The 27,311-nt window shown below is 42.6% G+C and overlaps 1 protein-coding gene across 1 annotated transcript in view; it reads right to left on the bottom strand.

The window, feature by feature from the left end:
* Window positions 1-27,311, bottom strand: part of spon1b (spondin 1b) — a gene marked incomplete at both ends in the record, with an annotated part of 156,405 nt that overhangs the window by 120,364 nt on the left and 8,730 nt on the right. Inside the window, one exon of the mRNA XM_079247060.1 lies at window positions 10,726-10,859. Coding sequence (XP_079103186.1) covers window positions 10,726-10,859 — 134 coding nt within the window. The remainder of the gene's footprint in view (window positions 1-10,725; window positions 10,860-27,311) is intronic.

Here is a 27,311-nt window from a genome sequence, read left to right as displayed (position 1 = left end):
TTTTTGTTGTGGTTCCTGCTCTGACCTGTGCTGCAGTGGGTGTGCCTGTTTCCCTGGCAATCAAGTCCACACCAGGTTCTCATCGGGAAATCAGCAGTAGCAAGATAAAAGGCCAGCTCAGTTCACCAGTCATCGCCTGATTGTTGTTTCATCTGTGGTAACAGCTCTCGGCCATTGCAGCATTTCTGCTTAAGAATTTAAACTGCTTCGTTCACAACTGTCTGTTCTGTCACCAGTGCATGATTCTTGCCTGCCTGCCCGTCAACCTGCCTGCCTGCCCATCAACCTGCCTGCCTGCCCGTCAACCAGCCTGCCTGCCCGCCAACCTGCCTGCCTGGCCACCTACCATTCTGCCCAGGAGAACAATAAACCTGTCCTAGTATCCACATCCAATCTGCACTTGGGTCCTTGTTTGTCCTACACTACAACAGAACAATCAGGCCATCAGGTATGGATCCAGCAGATTCTAACCCAGAAGGCACCGCCGGACAACTTCAGCAAGCCCTATCCGGTCAGAATGCTCACTTAGCTCGACATGAGCAGATGCTCCTAACTTTGGACCAGAATTACCACACCATCCTTACGCAGTTGTCTCAACTCACCAGTCATGTGGCTGGTCTGGTACAGCCTGCTCCCGATCAGCAACAGGTTCCTGACTTATCCAGGCATCCTACCGCTTCTGCCACCCCGGTAAGAGAGACACACATCCCGGACCCCAAACCTTATGCCGGGGATCTGGGTAAATGTAGAGGGTTCTTACTCCAATGCTCACTTGTGTTCGACCAGAAGCCCATCACTTATGCCAGTGACAAATCCAAGATCTCCTACGTCATCGGACTTCTGGAGGGCAAGGCTTTGTCATGGGCAGAAGCAGCGTTTGAACGGCAGGGTTTCAGGCACATGTCTTATCCAGCTTTTATGGATGAGATGAAGAAGGTGTTTGACCATCCAGTGAGAGGGGGCGATGCCGTTAAGCGGCTGATTAATCTCCGACAAGGAAAGATGAGTGTTGCTGAGTTTGCTGTGGATTTCAGGACTGCAGCTGCGGATTCGGGCTGGAATGATCAGGCTCTTTGTGGAATCTTCACAAATGGTTTAAGCAGCCGGCTTAAGGATGAGCTTGCCACCCGTGATGCATCAGATTCCCTGGACGACCTGGTTTCCCTCTCAATAAGGCTGGACAACCGCTTACGGGAGAGAGACAGAGAGCGGCAGACTCGTTCTGAGCTGTATTTTCCCGGCTCCACCATCGGAGTGGTCCGCCCTTCCCTTCCTAGCACAACACAGTCCGAGGAGCCCATGCAGCTGGGCCGAGCTCATCTGTCCACGGAGGAACGACAGAGGAGGAGGGACACCGGCGTTTGTTTTTATTGTGGAAGACCGGGACACCAGAGAGCTGTCTGCACAGAACGGCCAAAAGATCTGGGTCGTCAGTAGCTGTGGGAGTACTGACGACCACCACTCCAAAGGTAATTCCCCACACAAAGACACTCATTCCAGCGGTGCTATATGTCAAGGGTTTCTCTCATCCAGTACAGGCTTTAGTGGATTCTGGAGCTGAAGCAAACTTTATTGACAAGGAATGGGCTGCAAGGATTAATCTAGACCTGGAATCTCTCTTCCCTCCTGTTTCTGCCCGGGCTCTGGATGGTAGCATTCTTTACTCCATCACCCAAGAGTCTGTTCCGGTTAAACAAATTGTTTCGGGAAATCACCAGGAGTTTATTAGTTTCTTTGTTGTAAACTCACCAAATTCACCCCTGGTTTTAGGACACCCCTGGTTATCGTTACACAATCCCCATCTGGATTGGACTACTGGGAGGATTATTAACTGGAGTTCTTATTGTCATGCAACTTGTCTTCACTCTGCCGTCCCATCTGGTATAACCACTACCAGTCATTGTCCCACTTCTAAGGATTTGTCAGACATTCCTCTAGCCTACCATGACCTCGCTGAGGTGTTCAGTAAAGAGAGGGCCCTTTCTCTTCCTCCTCACCGACCATATGACTGCACCATAGACTTGTTACCTGGGGCTCCGTTGCCAGCCAGTCGTCTGTACAATCTTTCTAAGCCAGAGACTGAGGCCATGGAGAAATATATTTCGGATTCGCTGGCTGCTGGTTTAATTAGACTTTCTTCTTCCCCTGTTGGCGCAGGTTTTTTCTTTGTATCTAAGAAGGATGGTTCTCTTCGGCCTTGTATTGACTACCGGAGATTAAATGCTATAACCATAAAGAATAAGTATCCTCTGCCACTTCTTGAGTCTGCCTTCAACTCTCTCCATGGCTCAACAATCTTCACAAAGCTAGATCTCCGCAACGCATATCATCTGGTCAGGATAAAAGAGGGAGATGAGTGGAAGACAGCCTTCAAGACCCCACTCGGCCATTTTGAGTATCGAGTCATGCCTTTTGGACTTTGTAATGCCCCTGCTGTTTTCCAAGCCTTAGTTAATGATGTGCTGAGAGACTTCCTGAACCATTTTGTTTTCGTCTATTTAGACGATATCCTCATCTTTTCCCACAACCTCGCCGAACATATACAACATGTCCGACAAGTCCTGCAGAGACTTCTGGAGAATCGCCTATTCGTTAAGGCCGAGAAGTGTGATTTTCATAAGAACACTGTTTCTTTTCTCGGATACATTTTTGAGAGTGGGCAGGTCCGAGCAGATCCTGAGAAGGTCAAAGCTGTTACCGAATGGCCAGTCCCAACTTCTGTCAAGCAGCTGCAACGTTTCTTGGGTTTTGCTAATTTTTATCGCAGATTCATTCGCAATTATAGCCGCATCGCAGCTCCCCTGACAAGACTTACATCGCCTACAGTCCCATTTGTCTGGTCTGAGCTGGCGGCTCAGGCTTTTGTCAAGTTAAAGGATCTATTCACCACTGCTCCTGTCCTCCTCCACCCTGATCTCAACCATCAATTTGTGGTGGAGGTTGATGCTTCAGATGTCGGCGTTGGAGCTGTCTTGTCCCAACGATCCCCAGAGTCTCAGAAGTTACATCCTTGTGCCTTTTTCTCTCGACGTCTAACACCAGCTGAGCAGAACTACCATGTCGGTGATAGGGAACTCTTAGCCATCAAACTCGCCCTGGAGCAGTGGCGCCATTGGTTGGAGGGATCCAAAGTGCCATTCCTCATCTGGACTGACCATAAGAACCTGGAATACCTACAGTCTGCTAGACAAATGAATCCCCGACAGGCCCGTTGGTCTCTTTTCTTCAATCGATTCCACTTCACGCTGTCATACAGACCTGGGTCCAAAAACCAGAAACCGGACTCTCTCTCTCGCCAATTTCCACCCAAGACTGCAGTTTCACCTGATACCATCTTACCTGCAACCTGTGTTGTAGCCGCTGTTTCCTGGGAGGTGGAGGACAGGGTTAGAGAGGCCCAACAGCAACAGCCTGACCCTGGCACAGGTCCCCGTAACCGCCTTTATGTCCCCAATTCTGTACGTTCCCAAGTCCTCCAGTGGGGACATTCCTCCCGCCTAGCATGCCACCCTGGTTCTGTGCGAACACTTTCTTTTCTGAGACGCAGATTCTGGTGGCCCACAATGGATAAAGATGTCCGGGAGTTTGTTGCAGCCTGTACGACGTGTGCACGCAGTAAGTCATCGCTTCAGCCACCTGCGGGATTTCTTCGTCCATTACCTGTTCCAAGCAGACCCTGGTCGCACATTGCTCTGGACTTCGTCACTGGTCTTCCAGCCTCAAGAGGTAACACCACCATCCTCACAGTTGTTGATCGCTTTTCCAAAGCTGTTCACTTTATTGCCCTTCCCAAACTTCCTACTGCCAAGGAGACAGCCAACTTACTTGTTCATCATGTCTTTCGGCTCCATGGTCTGCCCACAGACATAGTATCAGACAGAGGACCCCAATTTACATCCCAGGTATGGAAGTCGTTTTGTCACTCACTCGGGGCCACTGTGAGCCTGTCGTCTGGTTTCCATCCCCAGACCAATGGCCAGGCTGAGAGGTCTAATCAGGATCTGGAAACTGCCCTGAGATGTGTGGCTGAGTCCAACCCCTCCTCCTGGTGTGACCATCTGGACTGGGTAGAGTATGCTCACAACTCCCTTACCTCTTCTGCTTCAGGCTTATCACCTTTCGAATGCTCCCTGGGATATCAGCCGCCCCTGTTTCCAGCACAGGAGGAGGAGGTTTCTGTGCCATCGGTCCAGCTACACATCCGCCGCTGCCGACGGATTTGGAGGAAGGCTCGAACTGCGCTCCTTCATGCCTCCGTACGTACCCGCCGCATGGCGGATCGTCATCGGACTCCTGGACCCCATTACGCACCTGGCCAAAAGGTTTGGTTATCAGCAAAGAACATTCCATTGCGTACTGATGCCAAGAAGTTGGCCCCCCGCTTTTTGGGTCCTTTTGAGGTTGAGCGGATCATTAATCCCACCGTGGTCAAACTGAAACTCCCCAGTTCCATGAGAGTCCACCCTTCTTTCCATGTCTCCCAACTCAAGCCCGTTTTCCCTTTAGTCCTCTCGTCCCTCCTTCCAGACCCCCTCCTCCCGCCCGGCTTGTGGCGGGTCGCCCTGCCTATTCTGTCCGGCGTCTCCTGGATGTGCGACGTCGGGGTCGTGGCTTCCAGTTTCTGGTGGACTGGGAGGGGTATGGTCCTGAGGAGCGTGCCTGGGTTCCGCGCTCATTTATTCTGGATGCATCCCTGGTCCGGGATTTTCGTCATGCTCATCCGGAGAAGTTTCGGTCGCCCGGTGGCTCCCGTGGAGGGGGGGGTACTGTTGTGGTTCCTGCTCTGACCTGTGCTGCAGTGGGTGTGCCTGTTTCCCTGGCAATCAAGTCCACACCAGGTTCTCATCGGGAAATCAGCAGCAGCAAGATAAAAGGCCAGCTCAGTTCACCAGTCATCGCCTGATTGTTGTTTCATCTGTGGTAACAGCTCTCGGCCATTGCAGCATTTCTGCTTAAGAATTTAAACTGCTTCGTTCACAACTGTCTGTTCTGTCACCAGTGCATGATTCTTGCCTGCCTGCCCGTCAACCTGCCTGCCTGCCCGTCAACCTGCCTGCCTGCCCGTCAACCTGCCTGCCTGCCCGTCAACCTGCCTGCCTGCCCGTCAACCAGCCTGCCTGCCCGTCAACCTGCCTGCCTGCCCACCAACCTGCCTGCCTGGCCACCTACCATTCTGCCCAGGAGAACAATAAACCTGTCCTAGTATCCACATCCAATCTGCACTTGGGTCCTTGTTTGTCCTACACTACAACACTTTTGGCTCGTAGAATTATTTTATTCAAATGGAAGGAGTCTCTGCCACCCACCTATATGCAATGGGTTCATGATTTTCTTTTCTTCTTAAAACTTGAAAAGATTAAGTTCTCCCAGCGGGGAAATATCAAAGCATTCTATGAACTCTGGAATCCATATTTATCTGCTTTAAACCAAACTACAGTTTGAGAACTGTTAGGCAAATGTATTATGTGAGACTGTATTTTATTTTACTTTTCTGTGTGTGTGTGTGTGTGTTTGTTTTCTTTATATATGTGCACTTTTTTTTTTTTTAAAATCTGTACAATTCTGTTTGTTTTTTGTTTGTTTTGTTTTGTTTTGTTTTGTTTTTGGTTTTGTTTGTTTGTTTGTTTTTTAATTATGTTATCTCCCATGTCCATAATTGTGATTGCTAAAATGAAATAAACATAGAAAAAAATAAAATAAAATAAAATAAAAAAATTAAAAATTAATTTAAAAAAAATTAATTAATTAAAAAAAATCTGAAAGAAACTACCAGAAAAGGTAAAGTCTGATCCAATACCGAGTTCTGGTAAAGTAGGTTTCTATATCAGGAATATATCCAGATGTTTTTCTTTCTGACATCTGTTTATATTATCTGTAACATTCTCTTGTTTTGTATTTTCTCTCAAAGTTCAGGTTTCTGTTTTTCTGTTTCTTTGTATTTGAAGATTTCAGATTCTGGTTCAGCTAATATTGTAGTTTCGTCTCTCGGAAAGAAGAAAAAGAAAAAAAAAAAAAAAAGTAAAGCAAAAAATATGCACATGAACATTTTAGAACTTGCACTCCGAGTCTCCAGCACCGCGGACTGCAGGAGTAAACATCACGTTTTCACGGGTGTAACTTTGTGTAAGTAATACAGAAAAAGACGTGTGGTATCCATGGAAAGTCCACACTCTTAGCTAAAAGCTCATAAAATTTATTACCATAACCACCAAACCCAGACCGGACAATAAACAATGAAAACACCAACAAGGGACTCCGATGGTTTCAACCTTCCACCATGGCCACTGTCTCAACATTGTTCCTGGATTTCCATGTACTTTTGAAATCTTCAAGCCTGCTCCTCAGCCACAGCATGCACAATATTCCCCGGCACCTTTTTAAAAGCAGCTTTATGGAACAACTTTATGGAAAAATTGATCAAGCAATACTTCCCAGAAAGTGCATCACTTTCTGTTTTTGTTTCACAGGCTTCTAAACATGCTCCACTGTGACCCACTCCAGCATCCCAAACAATCCAGTGATCTTAGATCCCTTTTATGACCAAGGCTAAATATTCAAGTCTCAGTCTGACTCCCAAATGAGTGGGTGATACTGTTCCAAAATGTGTGTTAGGCATCTGAATGGATGTTACAACAAACATCGAGGGTGTACGTAAAGGTAGCTCAGAGGGCAAACAGTACTCCATGTTCTTGAGACATCTGGTCACTTGGCAGCTGAACCTGCAGAAAAAATATGGAGCTCATCATATAAGCAACCATGGTCTGCATTTAGCACACACTTCCCACATTGTGAAGTCAGAAAAGCCATTATCAACTTAGCCTTGAGGGAGTGTATCAGCATCATCACCTTATCTAGATGTTTGCAGCAGATGTTTTCTGCTTTAGCTGACATTTTACCACACTTCCCACATCTGTGCCTACACTGGAGTATACAGAAAAATATACATTCATAGACCAATTTGTTGGGTACATCTGTTCAGTTTCTTGTTGCAGCTGCATGTAGACATGGTTAAGATGACTTACTGAAGTTGAAACTGAGCATCAGTATGAGGAAGAAAGGGGATTTAAGTGACTTTGAATATGAATGGTTGTTGGTTGTGTGAGTATTTCAGAAGCTACTGATCTACTGGGATTTTCACACACAACCATCTCTGCTGTTTACAGAGCAGCTCTGAAGAAGAAAAGATATCCAGCAGGCACTAATTGTCTGGGCCAGAATGTCTTGTTGATGTTAGAGGAGAACAAACAGACTGGTTGGAGGTGATAGACAGGAAACAGAAAAACCAATAAGCCCTGGTTCCCACCACCCTATGCAGAACAGCATCTTTGAACACACAACACGTCCAACCTTGAAGCAGACGGTCTACAGCAGCAGAAAACCACATCGGGTACCACTCCTGTCAGCTAAGAACAGGAAACTGAGGCTACAGTTCACACAAACTCACCAAAACTGGAAAATAAAAGTAAAAAAAAAACAAACGTTGCTGGTCTGATGAGTCTCAATTTCAGCGGGGGGTGGAGGGTCTGTCCAGTAGACCTAGGCCTGGGCTGGCTTGACTGTGGGACGGCGCTGTTGACTCTGGAGGGTGCTGGGTCGGCTACATGTGTGGGGTTGTGGGGGCGCTGGGAGGGGTGGCGGTGGTCATGGAAGCCTTGATGGGGATGTAGTTGCCCTCTGACCCACCCGGGAGAGATGGTTTTTGTCCTCCCGCAGGGCGAACATGACTCCAGTGTGTATATGTGTATAAGTGTATGTATAGGCGGACATGTATGTGTGCTTATGTATATGCATAGGTATGTAGGTTGTTCTCTCTCCCATTGTTTCTTTTTCTCTTTCTCTCTCATTTTATCTGTACCAGGTGTTTTTCTGTTTTCCCTTTTTCTCGATTCTTTCTGTCCCTCCTTTTTCCTCTACGGTCCGGTCCAGCAGTACAAACTTTGTAATACGAACGATTATGCAAAATAAATAGAAAAATAAAATAAGAATCCAGAATATCAAGGTGAGTATTATATCTATAATATCCGTCTATCTTTAATATGTAGTCTAGGGTTAAGACTTTGTTGAGCAGTTCACCATATCCCTATAAAACCAATCATAACACATTTGATAATTACAGTTTCTGAGACATTCTGAATCACCTTATTGGTAGAAACTTTGCTCAAACTATGTTGTACACCATATAGTACTGGTCCTGGTGAGTGTCAGAAAGCAGAAGATTACACTACAATCATTTTGACCCATCACAAGCTATAAATGGTAAAAAGGAAAAAAAATTATATATATATATATATATATATATATATATATATATATATATATATATATATATATATATATATATATATATACATATATATATATACATATATATATATATATATATATATATATATATATATATATATATATATATATATATATATATATATATATATGTAAACTTCAGATTGTAAACTTCAAATTGTACTTTTCAGCCCAGTTGTTCACAGGTTGGGCTTTAAGGGGATGTTGTGGACATGATTCTGAATGAAAAACGTTAAATGACACTTAAGTGACAAGAAATGATATCGCCAGGTCCCCTTGATGGTTTCGGAGCAAATATAGCTTGTATCTTGTACATTTGTTGTACAAGAAACAGAAATATATCATTCTACAGTGGAAATGAAAAACCCATTTGGTTTTAAGCACCACAGCTTTCACAGCTTCATTGTTTGATTTGATTGGAATCTTGGAGGTTTTTCTTCAGTCTAAAAAAGCGAGTTGAACAGAGAAGGAAATTACTGGGAGAATCTGAACATCAGGAGGTGAGTGTGAAGCTTTGTTGTGAACTGAAAGACATGTTTAAGAGGGTGCTGCAAACAGATGTATGTGTACTGCAACATATAGCATGGGGAAGAAGGAAGAAGAAGAAACCAGTCTCATGGTGGAATGATGTTGGATGGGAGTGAAAAACCTCAGGTAAGAATAATATTATTCTTCCCTTCTCCCAAAACAGGTCTGTATACAGCAAAACAACTCGCAGGAGACAGCTGCCCATGCTGTCCACTACAATAATGTCTTCTTACAGACATGCTGCCAAGCATCTCCCGTCATGAATGATCATAGTGACAATCCCTCAAACCGAAAGATCCCAACAAAGATGAAGCGACAGCAAGTTGCAGCAGCAGACAGGGGACGGTTGAAGAAAGAAGACAAAGGGAGAGAGAGGCATGGATGTTGGGTGAGGTAATGCTAAATCTCTATCCAGCTGCTGACAGACAAAAGTGACAGGAATATGAGCTGAATTTGCATAGCAGATGTTCCATTGCACAGGCCTAGATTTATTGAACTCGAGCACACTGGAATGGCTACGTTCCATCTGTCATCCAGCAGCAACAGATAAATTAAAAGCAACAGCTGTGAGTATACTGAGGAGGTAAGGGCAAGTTATGGCATCGCGCTCAGCAGAGGTAGAGACGCACGTCGGCGAAGATATTCCCTTCGGGTAGTTGGATGAGGAGATGGAAACGAAGAGAGTCAAAAGCAGAATAAGAGGCGGGCAGACAGAGAAGATGTATTCACCACTTTATCATTTTTCACTTATTTTGTCAAAGGTGCAGCAACTGCATGCGTGGCTGCATTTAACTTTTTTTAATAGACATGTGGTACACCACAAAACTGTGCAGTTTACATCTGATTTGATTCAATTAACAGGCATTTTATCAACATAACAGCTAAATTTATGCTCCTGTGTCCTTAATAACCTGGATGGCAGACTGTGTGTGTGTGTGTGTGTTCATGCTTGCTGCTCATACTTACCTCTGTTAACAAAGAATTATCTTTGTTGCTGTGTTACCATACCTGGGACCCGTCACAGATACAAGCACACATTGCAGAATTACACTTGCTCACTTGCCTTAGTATATTTTAAAGAAAATTTACAAAACAAAGTTGCATTATTGAGTTCTTAAGATGCTTTTAAAGTGAAACATAGAGGAGAAACACTGACCAAATAAGATTCCTCTGTAACTAAGAAAAAAAGAGCACGATGAGAAAGTTTTGCAGTTGAATTTTTCTGGTTTTTTGCTGCCATTTAACACACCACATAAACAAAAGGTCACACAGTGTTCTTTAAATAACACACACGTTTAGAGTCACACCTAATTCAAACCTCAAACTGGCCCCCAGTGATGCTGTCACTATGTTGTAGAGCCGGCCCTTCCATAGAAGTCACATTGCTCCTACCTTCCTCTGCTTATAGTTAATATCTGTATTTATTAACAGCAATGACCTCACCATGGCGCTGGCAAAGGCCACGATCTGCTTTGACTTCTCTGCATACTAAAAGCACAATAATCCTGATGTTGTTTGTGGGGACGGTGGATCTTCTAGTGGCTTCCTTAACAACCCTTTTTCTCAGTTTTTACATGAACCTCTACTCAGTTTGGTTGATTTTCATTCATTGCAACCTAATATGAAGATTTATTTTCAGAAAAGTGACTCACATTCACACAGTGTTTCATTTACTTCTGAACTTTGAGCCACTTGGACTGTTTCTGTTGTTTCTGGACCAGATTTTACCTTAAGCATTTCTTATCTTTTATGTTTCCCCAGCTTTAAAATGGACTATCTTAATTTGTCAGCCTCTGTGCAACAATCCGTTTCATGTTAATTCCCTCCAACAACAGCACCACATTAAACACCAATGCAAGGGTGAAAGCATTCTTTGGCCATAATATAACTTACTTGAGTATAACACAGCCGCTCCCAGTGGGTGGGGCTGTCCACAACACCTGTATCCTGGTGCGTCTTCGAGGCGTGCTCTCCGTCACTGCAGGTGGACAGTTGGACATGAACTGGGTGTCTTCATCGTCAATGATCTGAAAACAGAAGAAGGGTGAATTTAATATAACACTAAGGCATAACTCCCCAGGGAGACTCCAGGCAGTTTCAGGGGAGGCTGGAGCAATAGAAGTGAGGAAATTGGATATATATTGAGGAGAAAACACATTTGTGATTTGCCTACAAAACTCAGATACATTAGTTCTGGGAGTCCAACCGAAATTAACATAAATGGTCCGTCCTGATCTCAAGGACAACCCATCTCTGTGTTATTTGCACGTGTCCGTCTGCAATACTGCCTTGGTGCAGACTGTGGTGTACATGGAGCCTTTTTTCCTTAACCTTTAGTTCTCTAACTACAACCACGTGTGCTTACAGTCATTTGCAGCACAGCTGATTTTAAAGTGAATATTTGAAATAATTTACTCTTTTTTTCATTAAATCCTGATATTTCACTCTGGTCTCATTAAATTGTCTCTGAATAGCATATTAAGACGTGTCCTTTATCAGGAATATGTGCTTTCCATATTTTAACATGCATGTCAAATACTGTAAAGGGATAAGATCATGTCATTTAATAGTAAAGATACAAAACCCTGTCATGCCCTCTGTTATAACTTTGCATATTTTGGTTAATATTTATTTACTTTTTGTTTTTTTCATTTTTTGTACCCTAAACATTATAAGACCCTTCTGTCTTAACTTAACCCTTGCCATGATAAAAAAAAAAAAAAAAAAAAATCATTGAGGTGCAAACTGATGCAAAATATCTGAATAAATATCATTACATGAGATCATATTGGTGTGATCATGTTTATTTGTAGAAGGTTGAAGGACTGCAGGTCATTGGATTAAGTTTGTCTTGAACTTTCAATGTCTGTAGCAAGTTTGGTGTCGAGAAGCTAAGCTGTATATATGCACTGTCTAACCTGCTGGTGATAATATAGGAAGAATAATAGTTACTGTGAAATCTATTTAAATGTATGCTGTAATAACGTGACATATGTTGCAGGAGCTTCAAAATAAAACATTTATTTGACAAAGCTATTGTCTTCTAATATTAATGACACAGTTGGTGTACTGTTTGAATTGTTTTAGTGATGTTCTGGCTGTGAATCTATAGTATCGAGCAATCCTGAGTATCCATGGATGGATGAATGGATAGACTGATGGTTGAATGGATGAATGGATGGATGCACAGATGGATGGATGGATGTATGGTTTGACAGTTGGATGGATGGATGCATCCATCCATCCATCCATCCATCCATCCACCCAACCATCCATACAGCCATACATATTTCTAACTGCTTGTTCCAGTTAAGGGTCACTGAAAGCTGGAGCCTATCCCAACAATCATTGGGCGAGAGGCAAGGTACACCCTGGACAGGTCGCCAGTCCATCACAAACAGACAAATAACCATTCATGATCAACCACTTAACCCAACATACATGTCTTTGGATAGTGGTAGGAAGCCGGAGTACTCAGAGAGAACCTGCAAACTCCACACAGAAAGGCCGTCATTTAAATATCCCCTATCCATAGTATTGGCACTGAGTTTAAAATTTTTGTATCATCATAACCCCTATTAGTTATCATAAATGGGTTTAACAGAATTGATCTAAGAAAAGCTAAATAAAAGCTTTGTTGCTTCTCTGAAGCTTTGTGCTGTTCCTCTCTCTGCCAACTTTCAACAGAACATCGCCAGAGGCAACGTTTTTTAGGTTTGATGAGCAGACAACGTTTGCACTTTGTTTTTCTCTAAATATACATCGACTGCAGCTGGCTGTCTCATCGTCTTCAGAGTTCACAGAGCGAAAGGAGAATCTTTTATGTTCTGTGTTTACTGCCGTGAAAGTTGAACAGTGAAGTGCCGTTTCGATATTTCAGTTTGGGGAGTGAGGCTTTAAATAAACTCGTGATATGTCAACATTTGTCTCATCAGCTCTTAACTACTGTCAGAGCTTACAGAAGCACCAGCAGCGGTAATATGACTTTGATTCTTTTCCGACATGAGCAACTGTTGATTTTCTTCACAAGTAAAGAAGTAAAACTGGTTTAAGCTAAAAGCAAAAGTTGTAGAAAAGGAAAAAAAAGTCCCTCAGTGAAGCTTTAGGGATAATAACAGACTTTAGTATTCAAGACATGTCTTACCCGGTCCCTTCAGTGCTCGGACCTTGTCAGACATTTTATAGACTAAACACACAAAGAAACAGAAACACACACGGCCTCTGACCTTGTAGCTTGTGTTCTCCTGCTGTCTCGCCTCAACAATAACAACGACCGAGCACCCAGTGCCAAAGTCCTGGCTGAGCATGAGGGGCAAAACAAGTCACAGTTTTTCCTTTTCTCTCTTTCTTTTAATTGTTTTCAAAAGTTTCCATATTTCTTCCTGTTGCTACTTCCACTTCAATTTAATTTGTTCACAGACTGGAGCTGTCAGTCACAGTTTAAGGCTTATAAAGACAAAGAGCAGACAAGAAGATAAAAAGAAGCAAAGAAAGAATATTAACGACATGCTATGCAGAGTTTTGTGACACAGAGGAATATGGAGATTTACTGAAGCTAGGCACGGAACCAAAACAAATAACACTTAAATTCAGAGCTGCTCTCCAAACATGAGGAGAATTTCAGCTTTTCTGCGATGACGTCATCCACCCAGATGTATGTTTACGATCATTAGAGTTCACGAAAAGAGCAGGCAAATATTTATTCTAGTTTATCCATTCTGAAGTGTGTTTGCATTCATAAAACAATAACGTCCTAACAACAATACCACAGTCATGACAGTCCAGTTCCAAGACAAGGCAGGGCAAGACATAGTCCGGAGAGACCAGATCGAGTCCCTACTCAGTCTCACAGCCCAGATTTAAAAGTCCAAACTGAAACCAAGTCAGAGTTGAAACTCAGTAGCCACGTTTGATCTCGTCTCATGCTGAAATGTCAGTTTTCAAGTCAAGACAGGTAAGAGTCAAATCTTTAGAGGTAAATCAGCAGTCAGCCTATACTGTCAGTCAAAACTTATTGTCGCCGGTGCCGACAGTTAAAAAAGCCTCAGGTGGTAAAAACTTGGTTTATGGTAACGTAGTTTATCTGTGGACGAGCTGAGATCATGCCGGGTGTGGCAGTGATTATATAAGAAAAGAATGACATTAACCTAAATATGATACATACAGTTTCTTCAGCTTAAGTTCATGGCAGAAACTTTGCTTAAAATCCTGTGGAGCACAATATGATTTTTGTCAACTGCTCCTTAATGGACACCAGAAAGCAGAAAGCAGGTAATAATTGGTAAATATCCATTAAAAAGTTACATTATGTTAAAGGGACAAAAATGGGACTTATCTAATCATTTTTTCATGTGGTGGGTCAATAAAACAGGAAGTGCATTGCTTTAACACCAACACAATTTCATCTCAGCTGTTTTGATCTTTTCGTAATACTTTGCAATAATTGCATCTTTCTGAGTCTTGATGGTTTGCACTGGTGCCAGTGGAGACAGATGAGCTTGTTTGCTACCCCTCCAGCTGGTCCATTTGTCATATGCCGTATTGTGACATCAGTTTTTGCGCTAAACTAAGCATAAGTGAGGAGTGACAGCCCGTAACTTCCAACACCTGCTAACATGGCTCATGGAAATCTACCACCGTGCTTTCGGAGAGCACATAGCTCGAAGTGTCTTCTGACACTTTTGTCATGTGTCAGGTCAGATTTTTCCATCCCCCGTTGGTCATAAAGGTAAAATAAAGCTGGTGAAGGTGAGGGATATGGAAAGTATATGTGTGCTTGTTTGGCACCTGCAAGCACGCTAAGAGCAACCAGACAACGTCAAGTCTAAGGCAGCAGCTATGTTTACTTCCTGATTACTGAGTGTAAAATCCCAGCATAAACTGAGCTATACGTATCTGCTTGTCAGTTAGCCGTCGGTCATATGATTAATATGAAGAGGCATGAAACTGCTTTATAATCCAACAATGAGTATGACTCTTTATTTCGATGTACTTTCCAACCAATATCACATTCCACACAGATACAGCAGGCTTTTATACCCTCTTGCTGTCAACCTTAAGAAATCAGCCCATTAAGGTGGGGCTACAATTACCAACCACAAAATACTAATACCTATTTAAAAGCATTAAACACACCAAAGCATAAATATTTACATATAAACATTTCTTTTTATATATACCCATCAGTCAGTGACTATCAAACCTTGTTACATACATAAAACTATTTAATCTTTAAACTACATCCCCCTCCTCGTTAATATGGTCCATTCCTGCAGCTCTTAAGCAGGTAGTTGAGTCTACTTCCCTCTTTTAGCTCCTGCGCTTCTCCAAGACCACAAGAGGTAAGTAGTAACTTTAGTTGTTAAGAAAATAAAACAAATGTATAGGAAGTTTTCTAATCAAGCAATGCTAACTAAAACTCTCTTCACAGAGGAAGGATGGCCAGTCCCCCTCCACAAATACCTATCAACATTTGATTTTAAACATTTACAATAAACAATTGATCAATGTGCTTACTCATTGTCATCACATACCTTTTGCATCAACTATAAAGCAGTACTTGGTGATGGAGTCACACATGTCCATCACACTGCTACATGCAACTCCTCCTCCCTCCCTTTCAGCTTTGTCCCTTTCTCAAAGGGTCGCCATAGCAATTCACCTTCTCCCACCTACTGATCAGTACAGAAGCCATATTTGGACTGGAAATTATAAATGGACTTGTACTTATATAGCACTTTTCCAGTTATGCCGACAACTCAAAGCACTTCCCCTTCATGTCGTATTCCCCCATTCTCCCCGATAAGCACATTGGGGGGTAACTTGGGGCTCAGTGTCTTGCCCAAGGACACTTCGGGATGGACAGTCAGGAATTGGAAATGATCTCCCAACGTTCCAGTTGAAAGATAAATGTTCTCCTTCTGAGCTACACCCATGTTTTCATTGTTTAGAGTCTTGATGCCCTTTTCTGATGCAACTCCTGCATTGATCTGGGCCCAGGACCGGCCTTTAGAAAACACTGGCTTGTGTCTCCTTGGGGCTGCATTGTGAGGACTCAACCCGATGACCTTCAGGCCAGTGGAAAACTGTCTCTACCGCCTGAGCCACTGCCACCTCCATATATCTGCTAAATGCATCTATGAACTGAATATTCCACATAGCGTACTCTGATTATTATTAGCTATTTATTTTAAAAACAAGGGTGTGTCACATGTAATCAGAATACACATGAGCATGCAAGCAACATTAGCACCAGTTAAAGCAGAGACGGATCTGGTAAACTGTTTAAGTCACTCGTTCGAGGATGAATCCATATTTAAAGGAAATTTAAAAGACCGAAATAGAAAAAAAGATAATGAGAAAGGTCTGATTCTTCATGTTTAAATGAAGTTTTTTCTCCCTACTGTCACTTGCTGGCCGAACATACTGAGGATGGAAAACTGGCAAAATAAAAAAGATTAAATACAATTTAGTGTTTACATCAATCAGAAAACTTTATGAATTGGTTTTATATGTCAATAATTACAACAAACTGCACTAATGCCGTCTAGGATTCATTTGATCTCTCTGAATCATCACAGGATTACAGTAAATTAGGTAGAAAAATGTGCGAACTAGGTGGGAGAAATTGAAGTTGAGGGCAAAATTAGAGGGGTGCTATTATGGTATTTGGAGTTTTCTGAGCTTTCTACAGTGTTACAGTGTTGAATCCTCATCAGACATGTGAACGGCACAGTTTTTTATCTCCGAAACGCATGTTTGAGTTTGAGTTCCAGCACACTCTCCATTCAGTTTCCATGGCGATGAAAAACGCGTCGTTTTAGAGAGTTTTTTCTACTTGGAAATCCTTGTGACGTCCCGGGGGATAAGGTTCGGTGATTGGTTACCTTCTACTGGTTAACAAGGGCATGTACAAATACATCAGGCGGATGGAAAACGTGGGATAAAGTTATTTCCAACGATGGCTGGTGAGTTTACCAAAGAGAGACATCCTGCTGCATTCGTTGCTGTGGGTTGCTGTTTTCCACTTCGTTTTCAGGGTCTGATTCAGCTTCCAACATGTAGGGCTGTATGCTATGTGTTGACATTGTATTTTGTTTTTTTATTGAGTTCATATTAGCCTAATCCTTCTGTTTATGAGATTTTACAATGACGGCGAAAGCAGGTGCGGTGCGCGCTCCCGATGCAGTGCAGTGGCGGGAGGCGGGGCTTAATGCGGAAGAGTCTCAATCCACTCGTTTTGCCCACAGGCTGATCTGACAGCCTACGGAGAGGGTCGGTCTGAAGTAAATAAAGCCATTTGTGACAATAACTCCATAAATCCCAGCCCTTCTGGTCTCAGAAATAAAAATAAATTAGCCTGAAATGCACATAATAGTTCCACTTTAAAGAAAACTATTTATGACACTTTCTGATCTCTTTTCTCAGCTAAAGCAGTCAAATGTGTTGATTTTAGCCTAAAATTCAAAGGGAAAACTAGAATACATAAAATATTTATCTTTTAAATTACACTGTCGGATTCCTCTTAGTATCAGGTTACGTGTTAGACTGACCCGTTGTGAGAGAAGACATTCCTTGGTCCGACTTAGCAAAACTGCCCTCTCAGCATTTTACTAAAGAGCTCCAGGGTGTTCATTCGGACAGAAAACCAGCCCTTTCAGCTGCTGTCAGATTTAAGGGAAGAGCTGCATGTCTAAAAGGGCCTTCACGTGACTCTCGTACACATGACCGTCATTTTAAACAAGGAAACCAATAAGTCAGGGGGATTCAGGGTTAAAAGTGATAACAGAATGTGTGAAAGATGGAAGAAAAGGAGAGAGGTTGAGGGGAGGATGGGTTAGTGTGGAAAGACGAGCAGAGGAGCGTTTGTTTTCTCTGCAGAGCCTGGCGTGTTGGTGAGTGTCCATGGTTTGTCTATCTCAATCCCTGTCAGTCTTTTAGTCTCTGTTCAGACGGTAAACACAGATGCTTCAGAGTGGCTGCACAAGCAAACGCAGAGCTCTGTTCAAACACACACACACACACACACAAAGAGAGGCTGGCAGACACAGGAAACCTACCATCCCCAGACAAATCCAACAATAAGGGTGATATTAGTGGGGATACGTGTGTTTGTTAGTCGGCATGTGCACACACATTCCAGGTTAGTAATTAAATGCAAAGAAGCTCCAAAGTAGTGAATACAGTTGAAACCTCAGGGACCCAGTCTGGAGACAAGGGGGAAAAAAAACCCCAGAGCCAGACAGGAAGATAAATCGAAATGTCACATCAACACTTGAAGATGAGCTTATTTCACAGCGTAACAAAGTTTTCCTGTCTTGATGAAGACCTCAGAGGCACAGACGTTTTGCCTTGAGCTTTCCATCAATCAAAGCTATACTATTACTGCAGAACACATCTGAGATCTCGGGGCGATCTCCGATCCTGCATTATATTACATTTAGTGTCAAAGCCACCCAACCAAAGCAGCAGTGTCCAAACAGCTGCGATGGAAAACCACTTCTTTCCCACCAATCAGGCCAACAAAGAAACATGAAGGTAAATTCCCATGTTGTGTAAATGTGTGTGAGAGATAGGTTGATAAGTTTGAAGTAAAGGATACTTTAATACTTTACTTACCTTCATACTTTGAGACAAAGCAACTGGACCACTTTTGGTCTGGAAGGTGATTCACTTCTCACCTAAACGAACTCATTTCTAACTGACTGGTGGATAGTTTCAGACATAAAAGCTGCCACCACCCTGAAGAGTCACGGTGGCCAGTCGTAGAACATCCCGTCATCTTCTGAGTCTGAAATTTCCTGCTAGACACTTAAAACTGAGGAATCCTTTGGATAGAGACCTTACTTCCCTGTAGAAACCAGAAGGATTAAACTCGGTGCCATCATCCTCCTCCCTCTACAGAAAATGATGTGATATGCTCAGCTGACATATGAGTTCAAGTACTACAAGATGTACAGCTGCTTTTGTTCTCCCACAAGTATGAGATGAAGCCATTGTCATCCAACGGTGCACGATTCAAAACGGCAAAATTTTTCTGAATGTTGTAAAAAAAACTCAAACAATTCTCATTTCCAACCCCAACAGAGAAGATACGTTTCATTCATTTCATTCATTTTTAAAAGGATATGCAAATATTTCTTCAAACTTTAATGACAATTATTGCTCTCATTGCTGCTGTTGGGTGACTTGCAGCCTCTGCTTGCGCTGCAGAATGAGTGAAGAACAAAAGAAAAATGAGGAAAAATAGCATTTTGGCTGCAAAAAGGAACATAATGGGCTGAAAAGACACATCAGTTGTTAGATTGGACTCGTTTTTCTCTGCCTGGGGGGAGTAAAGCTGTTCCTGCAGGAGTTCACGCAGCCTTCTGCAGCCCTGCCAGATGTGCACCTCTCCCATCAGTGAAAGTGATTGGATGGTTGGGTCAGTCCTTATTCCATGCACACACCAGTCCCCCTGCTATCAGCTAATAACTCCTACAGAGAGCGTGTGCACCCCTGCCGTCCTCCCCCTCTCTTGTAAGACAGAACCATGAGACATAGTTAAAATCTTTCTGTGAGGCTTCACCTCACCACCAATCTGCTCATTAGTCTTCATATCAGAGCCGGAAACAGCAGGGCTGAGAATGAAAGTAGTCTCCAGAAGAGAGGAGCCACACCGACAGACCACCGCCCTGAGCTTCCAGACAACGCCGCTCCCGCTCTGAGGTAATCGCTGGAGTGGATCGCAGCCACTCCAGTTGTTGCTTGTGTTTCCTCCACATGTTCAGTGGCACACTGTGGGAGCATCAAACCAGCGAATCAACGCTGTAAAAAATACGCTGTTAAAAACAAAAATCTGTCACGACAGGCGGTGGGGATGGTGAAGGTGTGGACCCAAATGCAGCGACGAGGGAACAGGTATGCGGATTACCAGGAGATTTATTGTTACCCAAGGGACTAAAGCAACATACATACAAACAAAATGATCCCGCAACCAAGAACTGAAACTGAGGGGTATAAATACACTGTGGAACCAAACAAGAAACAGGTGTACGGAATGAATGAAAACAAGACCAGGTGAACTCAATGAACAGGAAATCAATAAAGCTAAAAAAAAAAACAAAAAAAAACAAGAGAACCAAACAGAAAAACTACAAAATAAAACAGGAAACCCGAAACCAAGGCACAGCAAAAACCAAATCATGACAAAATGTTTTGCTAAAAAACTCATCTGGTCTGTTTTTGACAGAAGTTAAATTAACCTGGTAAAAAAGATAAAGACAATGACTTGTATATAAAATTCATCCTGCAGCATAAAGCATCAATCATCTGGTTACAGATTTGTTATACGAGGATAACAAGCAGGTCAGCGTCTTAAAAGGCAAGATGCAGAAAACTGTGTGTAGATCCATGACATGACCCTCGCCCACCATTGTTTTATAATTCTGTATGGATGCTCCCCTCATGCACTGTCTAAACCCTCACTGTAAATGTTATTCAGTTCAAAGCTCTACTAAAAATCTTTATCTGAAGTTATTAAAAGATCTCAACACTTCCAGCTGCCCTCAGCTCACCGCAAAGCCGCTTCCATAAAAGAGGACCATAATTACTAAATGACGGCTTTTCATTAGTCTAAATTTATAGAATAAATAAAACATTAGCCTCGAAGGACCTGAGTGGATACGCAAAAAGCAAGTCAGATAAATATATTTTGACTATGACCTTTAAAAACTAATAAAAAAAACAACAACTTTATAATCAATTTGGGAGCAAATGCAAAGATTTAAAACTGGTGTGATGTCTCACTTTCTAGTATTTGTCAGCACACAAGCAGCTGAGTTTTATATTAACTGTAGCAGATTTATATTCATTTTTAGACCAGAGCAGACCAGAACAAAAAGCATTGCAATAATCAATCCTGCAGGATATAAATGTAAGGCCCAATTAACCGATGGGACGATGACAACAAAGAAGCAGCACAACTTCACTGAATGTAGGAATAAGAGTTAGCAATCGATTATTTTAGTGGTCGATACCGGTATACTGACCAGAAGCCATCGTTTAGTCAGTTCAGAACAAGACAGAAAAAGTGAGCGCGATGAGAAGGTTAATGCTAATCCTGGTTATTCCACAGAGAATAAATGCATATATTCTTTACAGAGTACAGGAGTGTGTTGTGACAAGGGACAGCAGATGCACTTGTGGGATGTTGACTGTGTCTTATGCAAACTCTTTTTGGTCTAAAGCAGCATGTGAGCCAACCTCGTGCTAAAGAATTAGAACAATCCTTTATGTTCTCATTAAAATCCCATTTGTAAAGTTGCGGACAGCCTTAGTAATTACACACGGCTGCATTTACTGCATCAGAGTACAAACACTAAGAAATTCACTATTCTATACTGTCCCAGCAAAACTGGTAAACTCTGTGACCATTTTCACAACTTTACATGAAAAACTGTCTAATATAGGGATATTATGCATATTCCCACCTGCATATTCCCACCACATATTCTTCTTTAATAAAGTAGTTTGAGTAAAAAAGGAAAGCATGGTTTTTTTTATGTGCATGTATAAGTGATGCAGTTGGCCTGAGGTGCTCTGTGACCCTTAACAAATCAAGAATTTGGACAAGGGAGCGAGTTATAGTTAGTTATAGTTATAGCTATAGTTATAGTTATAGTTATAGTTATAGTTATAGTTATAGTTAGTTTGAGCATAAGTGAAAAGACTTGTGTCATTTTGCCTGCTTAAGTTACTTGTGGTGACTTATGGCGTTGGATAGAAAATGCAGTCCACTGGTGTAGACACGTTTGTTTGTAATGCAGTCAGAACACAACACAACTGTGACTGAAGGAAAAAATCAGATGCTTAGACGGGCTTTTTTTTTCTGATGTTTTGTGTCTATGCAACCCTAAAACCAAAGAAAAAAAGTTGTTTTGTTTTTTTTGGGGTTTTTTTTTGTATATTTTACTGAAAGTGCAACAGAATCACACCAATCATCCTGGAATAATTCCTTCTATGAACATAAACACAGTAAAAAGAAACCTCAGGAAAACATGTTTTTCCTTCTTCTCAGCATGGCAGAAAAAGGAAATACCACAATAATTTCATACAGACAATAAGTTTGAATGTTTGCAATCTGAAGGCAAGTATTTAATTTAACAGTTAGCAACTCTTAAGAGTATTACAGGCTTCTGGTTGCAATTTACCTTGAATAAGAACTCTACAAGGTTGTCTGCCCACTATTTTTCTTAACAGTTAAATGAGTTTTTTGGGCTTATGTGTGCATTTGTGCGTGTGTGTGTGTGTGTGTGTGTGTGTGTGTGTGTGTGTGTGTGTGTAAATGTTTTCCAGCATTTTCATTAGTTTGGACTCTGAGAACAAACATGAACAAACTGTACAGTCTCCTGCACCAAACAAGCTTTAATCACAGGAATGTTGCAGCTTCCTGCATCACGTTTTGTTTCCAACCACTAAGAATGAGATGGAAACATTCTCTAACAATGACTGTATTTTTTTTCTTTTGTTAGCATCATTCCAGCTGTGCAGACTACACAACAGTTTTACGCAATGCAGCTTGACAAACCTCGTGCAGTTTCCATTTCTAGAACTCATTCCTCCATGTTGGGATGCTTATGTGACTCTTCCCTAAACTATGCTGTTAATAATTGCAGGCGGAACGGCACAAAACACAAAAGACCATGCTGGTCCATTTAGTGTTTCATTAAACACACTTTGTTAAATGGAAACCCTTGATAATGCAGCAGTGTCTCATGGCGGTTGGCTTGGAGGGGTGGGGATGTAGGCAAAAGGGAGTTACGCAGAGTAAACATAGGATTATTAATGTGGATGGATTTAAATAGATGGGGATGTACATTGTGTGACTTCATCTGGGAGATAAGTGGGCAAATGAGCAAACATTGATAATCATATTTGCATCATTGCATATTTATATTTGCCTTTGCAAAAAGGACCCGTGAGCCCAGATTTGTGCTGCTGCTGAATAGTTTATTTCCCTCTTTAAGCCTCTTATTTTCTCCTGAGTAAAACGGTTTTTAGGTTATGTGGAATAAGTAAAATATTCCCTGTTATGCAAAATCACCAGGGTGAGTTTGAGCTTACATTTAGTCAAATCAGCGTTATTTATTAGCAGATTTCAAAACAACATGTTGACCTAAGTCTTGTAAACAGGAGAGAAAAACCTGTTTATAGTATGCTGCACCAGTGTAGCATACTGGTAACTTTGTCTGAGCTGCTGGGCGAAGTATGTACCTGTGTAGGGATGTTTGTAATTGTGAAAGCAGCATCACAGGGGGGTTCAGAAGTGGGTTTACTCAATTCTGACTGAAAAAGAAGTCGGTATATCCGCGTATACCCTGGACTACACCACTGGCTGTTCGTAGTCACATCTCAGAGAAATGAATATTTACTTCTTATTGAGTGAAGAGACTCTGGATTGGTCGACAAAATGAGTTTGTCAGAGACAGAAACCATGCAACATGAGTCCAAGACGTGACTCTAAGGTAAAAACATCTTGTTTCTTCACAGGCTGGGAACGTCTTCAAGGCCGCAAGTCTTTCAGGTTACATCACTAGCAAATAAAAAAAGGAAGGCTAAAGTCACATTTCTGTCTGAAGCTATGAAAAGTAGAAAGGAGAAACTGGTTAAAGACAGATCACAGAAAAAGCTTTGTTCCTGGAAGCAGCTGCAGCAGCTGGATGGTCCCAGTGCCTTCACCGGACAACCAAGACGTGCATTTCACCCAGCTTGGCCTGGGTCTTCACCATGGACGTGCACAGAACGCATGGCGAGGGAGTTCTGAGCCACCTATCTGAACCTCTCCAGCATGACAGATCTTCTCAACCCTCACGGAGAACCAGACAGTCTGCAGAGGAAACTCCTCTCGTCCACAGGCTTTGGTCAGCACTCACAGCTCTTGGCTTTATGTGAGGATAAAACATCAACAACTTCCCCTTCTGGCTTCTTCACCACCGATGATGCCCGTTGCAGAGCCTACATCACAGCAGACACACATTCGCTAATTCTGCTCAGAACTTTCCTGGAAGGACATTTTTTAGGCACAGCCAGGGTGTTGAGGGGGTCTAGTTCTGTTGTGGTGCCTGTTCTGGTGTGGTGGGCGTGTCTATTCTCTCTGCCAATTGGATCTTTACCTGCGCCTCATCTGCTAAACAAGTGCTAGCGTATAGGACCAGCTCAGTCATCACCAGATCGTTGTTCATCAGTGGCGATCCTGTCTGCCTGCCACATCCTTCCTGGAAATCCAAAAAACCTTTTACTTGAATTCAGATCAGAGTCTGTGTTTGGATCCTAGTCGTCACTCCGAACCCATCACAGGTTTGGTGAAGACGTCTTCAGGTTGTGATCGCCAACTTTCACCGCAACAGTCTGAACCAAATGAGAAGATGGGTGCGTCCTGGCTGTGACGATAAGATTTTGTCCCAATTCGATTCGATTCTGGTTCTTTGGGTGCCAATTCGATTTAAATTGCGATTCTCACAATTCTTTAACATTGCTGATTTTTGTAGATTAAAAACCATAATAATTTATATTTTGTATTTTTTTGCTCGTCATTTTTCTTGATTTCAATAAGGAAAAAACAACACAGTGGCCAGATCATCATTCTGATGCTATAACGCTCAAGAAGACAAGAAAAAAGATCAATAAAAGTAATAAAAATGACAAAAATTTTATAATGGATTATTTTTATGTATTTGAAAGAAAATTGATTTTTTTTTTTTTTTTTTTTTTTTTTTTTTTTAAACAAAAAATCGATTTTAAAATTGTGAAGCAAAAAAATCCAGATTTTCTATTTTTCGATTCGATTTTCCCACCCCTAGTCCAAATGCTTTAAATGAGACTCTGGTCCTCAGCCAGAAAAAGAAGGAATGTCCTTCCCATACCTGGAATAAGGTCCTGCTTGAGGTGGAGGAGTTTAAGCACGTGGGAATCTCGCTTCTGAACACAGTATGCTGCTGCTGGAAATAAAAGATATTGTGCAGCAGTGGAAACTACCAAAGACTAACTGTGATATTGCTTCAGATTATTACAATTCATTTCTATAACAATGTCGTAAATGGTGTCAAAATCCATTTCACTCCCACTTTTCCCATAAATTTACTGTTCCAACTTGATTTGTCCCTGCCTTGTAAGACTTCAGATCTTCCAATATTTCCAGCTGATCCCCAGAGAATCATAAAGCACGCAGAGATGCTTTGTTTTCATCCATAATGTGCTCAGAAAGTCACAGCTCCTCGTCTCTGCTGCGCAGAAGCGTTCATCTGAACCTCCAGCATTCAAAGCAGACAGACTGCCATGGCAAAAGTTAAGAAAGCACTTCTTAGATGTTCCTTAAAGTCAACAAGCGCAGAGTTTTTATCACAAAGTCTTGTTTAATCAAGAGGATGGGGGGGTTCCTTGGGCTAAAGCTTTGACAACTTGGAAAAAAAGAAAAGCAATAATTACTTTCGGATTACTTTTGAGAGTGATTATTATCAGGTCACCACCAGTCTAAGCCTGATCGCGTCCTTCCCACCCTGTTCCTTCAGCTAGCTGAGCTCAGCTTTGCTTTTGGAAATGCCTCTGTTGCCTCTGAAGCTCAGGACTTCGTTGTGGTACTTAAAACTGAATGAGTTTTTTTGTTTTTTTTTCTTTTTACCTCCCCCACTAAACTCAGAACGCCGGAAAAAAGATAACATCTTATGTCTGCTCATCACTTCCCTTATCCAAACATGCTCCATTTGTCTCCCTGAGCAATAACACGTTGCTGGCCTAGATAAATATGACCCAGGTCCCACAGTATGTTGGGAAAGACACACACCCCCACAGAGCTGCACTTATATTCACATTCAGCTCGTATAGAAGCACAAAGCCACACATTTCCAAACAGCCGATGACTGCCGGCTCAGTGGGATACTTGTGGGCACACCAGCGCAGACTCTCCAAGACACAATAGACAGAAGTCTTCAAATACAACTAATGTGGACTAAGTGCAGGTTTTTTATAAAATAAAACAATGAGCGGCCATTTTCAGCTGCAGTGTTTGAGAGACGCAGCGGGCGCATTCCAGCACAGCTGCCAGAAACAACCCAGTAGGGACAGGAACCACAACTGTTCATTTGGCTTCTTTTCCAGGACACAACAGCAATCATGACATTGCAGAACTAAACACATAATTACCTTCCAGTGATATGAATTTGTCTATAAACATTGTTTTACAGGTATTATTATGTAAAGCTATGAAGAAGATGAAGCTGATGGACTGAGGTCATTTTAGATGAAAAAGACACACCGTCCACGCAGCGAGTCTCTGACAACTGAGCCGGAACATAAAGGATCGGACCTAAACTGAGTCAGTAAAATGGTTTACAGTTGCTGAATAAAGTTGACATTAATATCATGTAATGTGCTTGTTATGGAGCAACACACACCCTTCTCACCCCCGCAGTCAACTCTGAGGCATTTTCATCAGTTCATTTCATCTTTAAACTACAGTCTTCATCTGAACTCATCTGACGGCTAAACTCACATTATTCTCTGGGATGAAACTAGAAATTATTTCTGTCATTTAAAAAACATGAAAAATCTGGTGGATAAACAGTTTACTGTAAAAACATGCAGCAGCGTCACATTGTCAGCTTCAGTACTGCTGCAGTTTCTGCTCATAAACCCCTGCTTGGTCCCAGCTCCGCTCTGCTCCCAGTTTCACTCTCTGCTCCCAGTTTCACTCTCTGCTCCCAGTTTCACTCTCTGCTCCCAGTTTCACTCTCTGCTCCCAGTTTCACTCTCTGCTCCCAGTTTCACCTTCTGCTCCCAGTTTCACTCTCTGCTCCCAGTTTCACCTTCTGCTCCCAGTTTCACTCTCTGCTCCCAGTTTCACTCTCTGCTCCCAGTTTCACTCTCTGCTCCCAGTTTCACCTTCTGCTCCCAGTTTCACTCTCTGCTCCCAGTTTCACTCTCTGCTCCCAGTTTCACTCTCTGCTCCCAGTTTCACCTTCTGCTCCCAGTTTCACTCTCTGCTCCCAGTTTCACTCTCTGCTCCCAGTTTCACTCTCTGCTCCCAGTTTCACTCTCTGCTCCCAGTTTCATTCTCTGCTCCCAGTTTCACTCTCTGCTCCCAGTTTCACCTTCTGCTCCCAGTTTCACTCTCTGCTCCCAGTTTCACTCTCTGCTCCCAGTTTCACTCTCTGGTCCCAGTTTCACCTTCTGCTCCCAGTTTCACTCTCTGCTCCCAGTTTCACTCTCTGCTCCCAGTTTCACCTTCTGCTCCCAGTTTCATCTTCTGCTCCCAGCATGGCTCTCTGGTCCCAGCATGGCTCTCTGGTCCCAGCATGGCTCTCTGGTCCCAGCATGGCTCTCTGGTCCCAGCTTGGCTCTCTGGTCCCAGCTTGGCTCTCTGGTCCCAGCTTGGCTCTCTGGTCCCAGCTTGGCTCTCTGGTCCCAGCTTGGCTCTCTGGTCCCAGCATGGCTCTCTGGTCCCA

The sequence above is a fragment of the Telmatherina bonti genome (assembly GCF_933228915.1).
Source record: "Telmatherina bonti genome assembly, chromosome: 2".
Lineage (NCBI taxonomy): Eukaryota > Metazoa > Chordata > Actinopteri > Atheriniformes > Telmatherinidae > Telmatherina > Telmatherina bonti.
The sequence above is the reverse complement of the archived record's forward strand: the minus strand, read 5'-3'. Positions and strand labels throughout refer to the sequence as shown.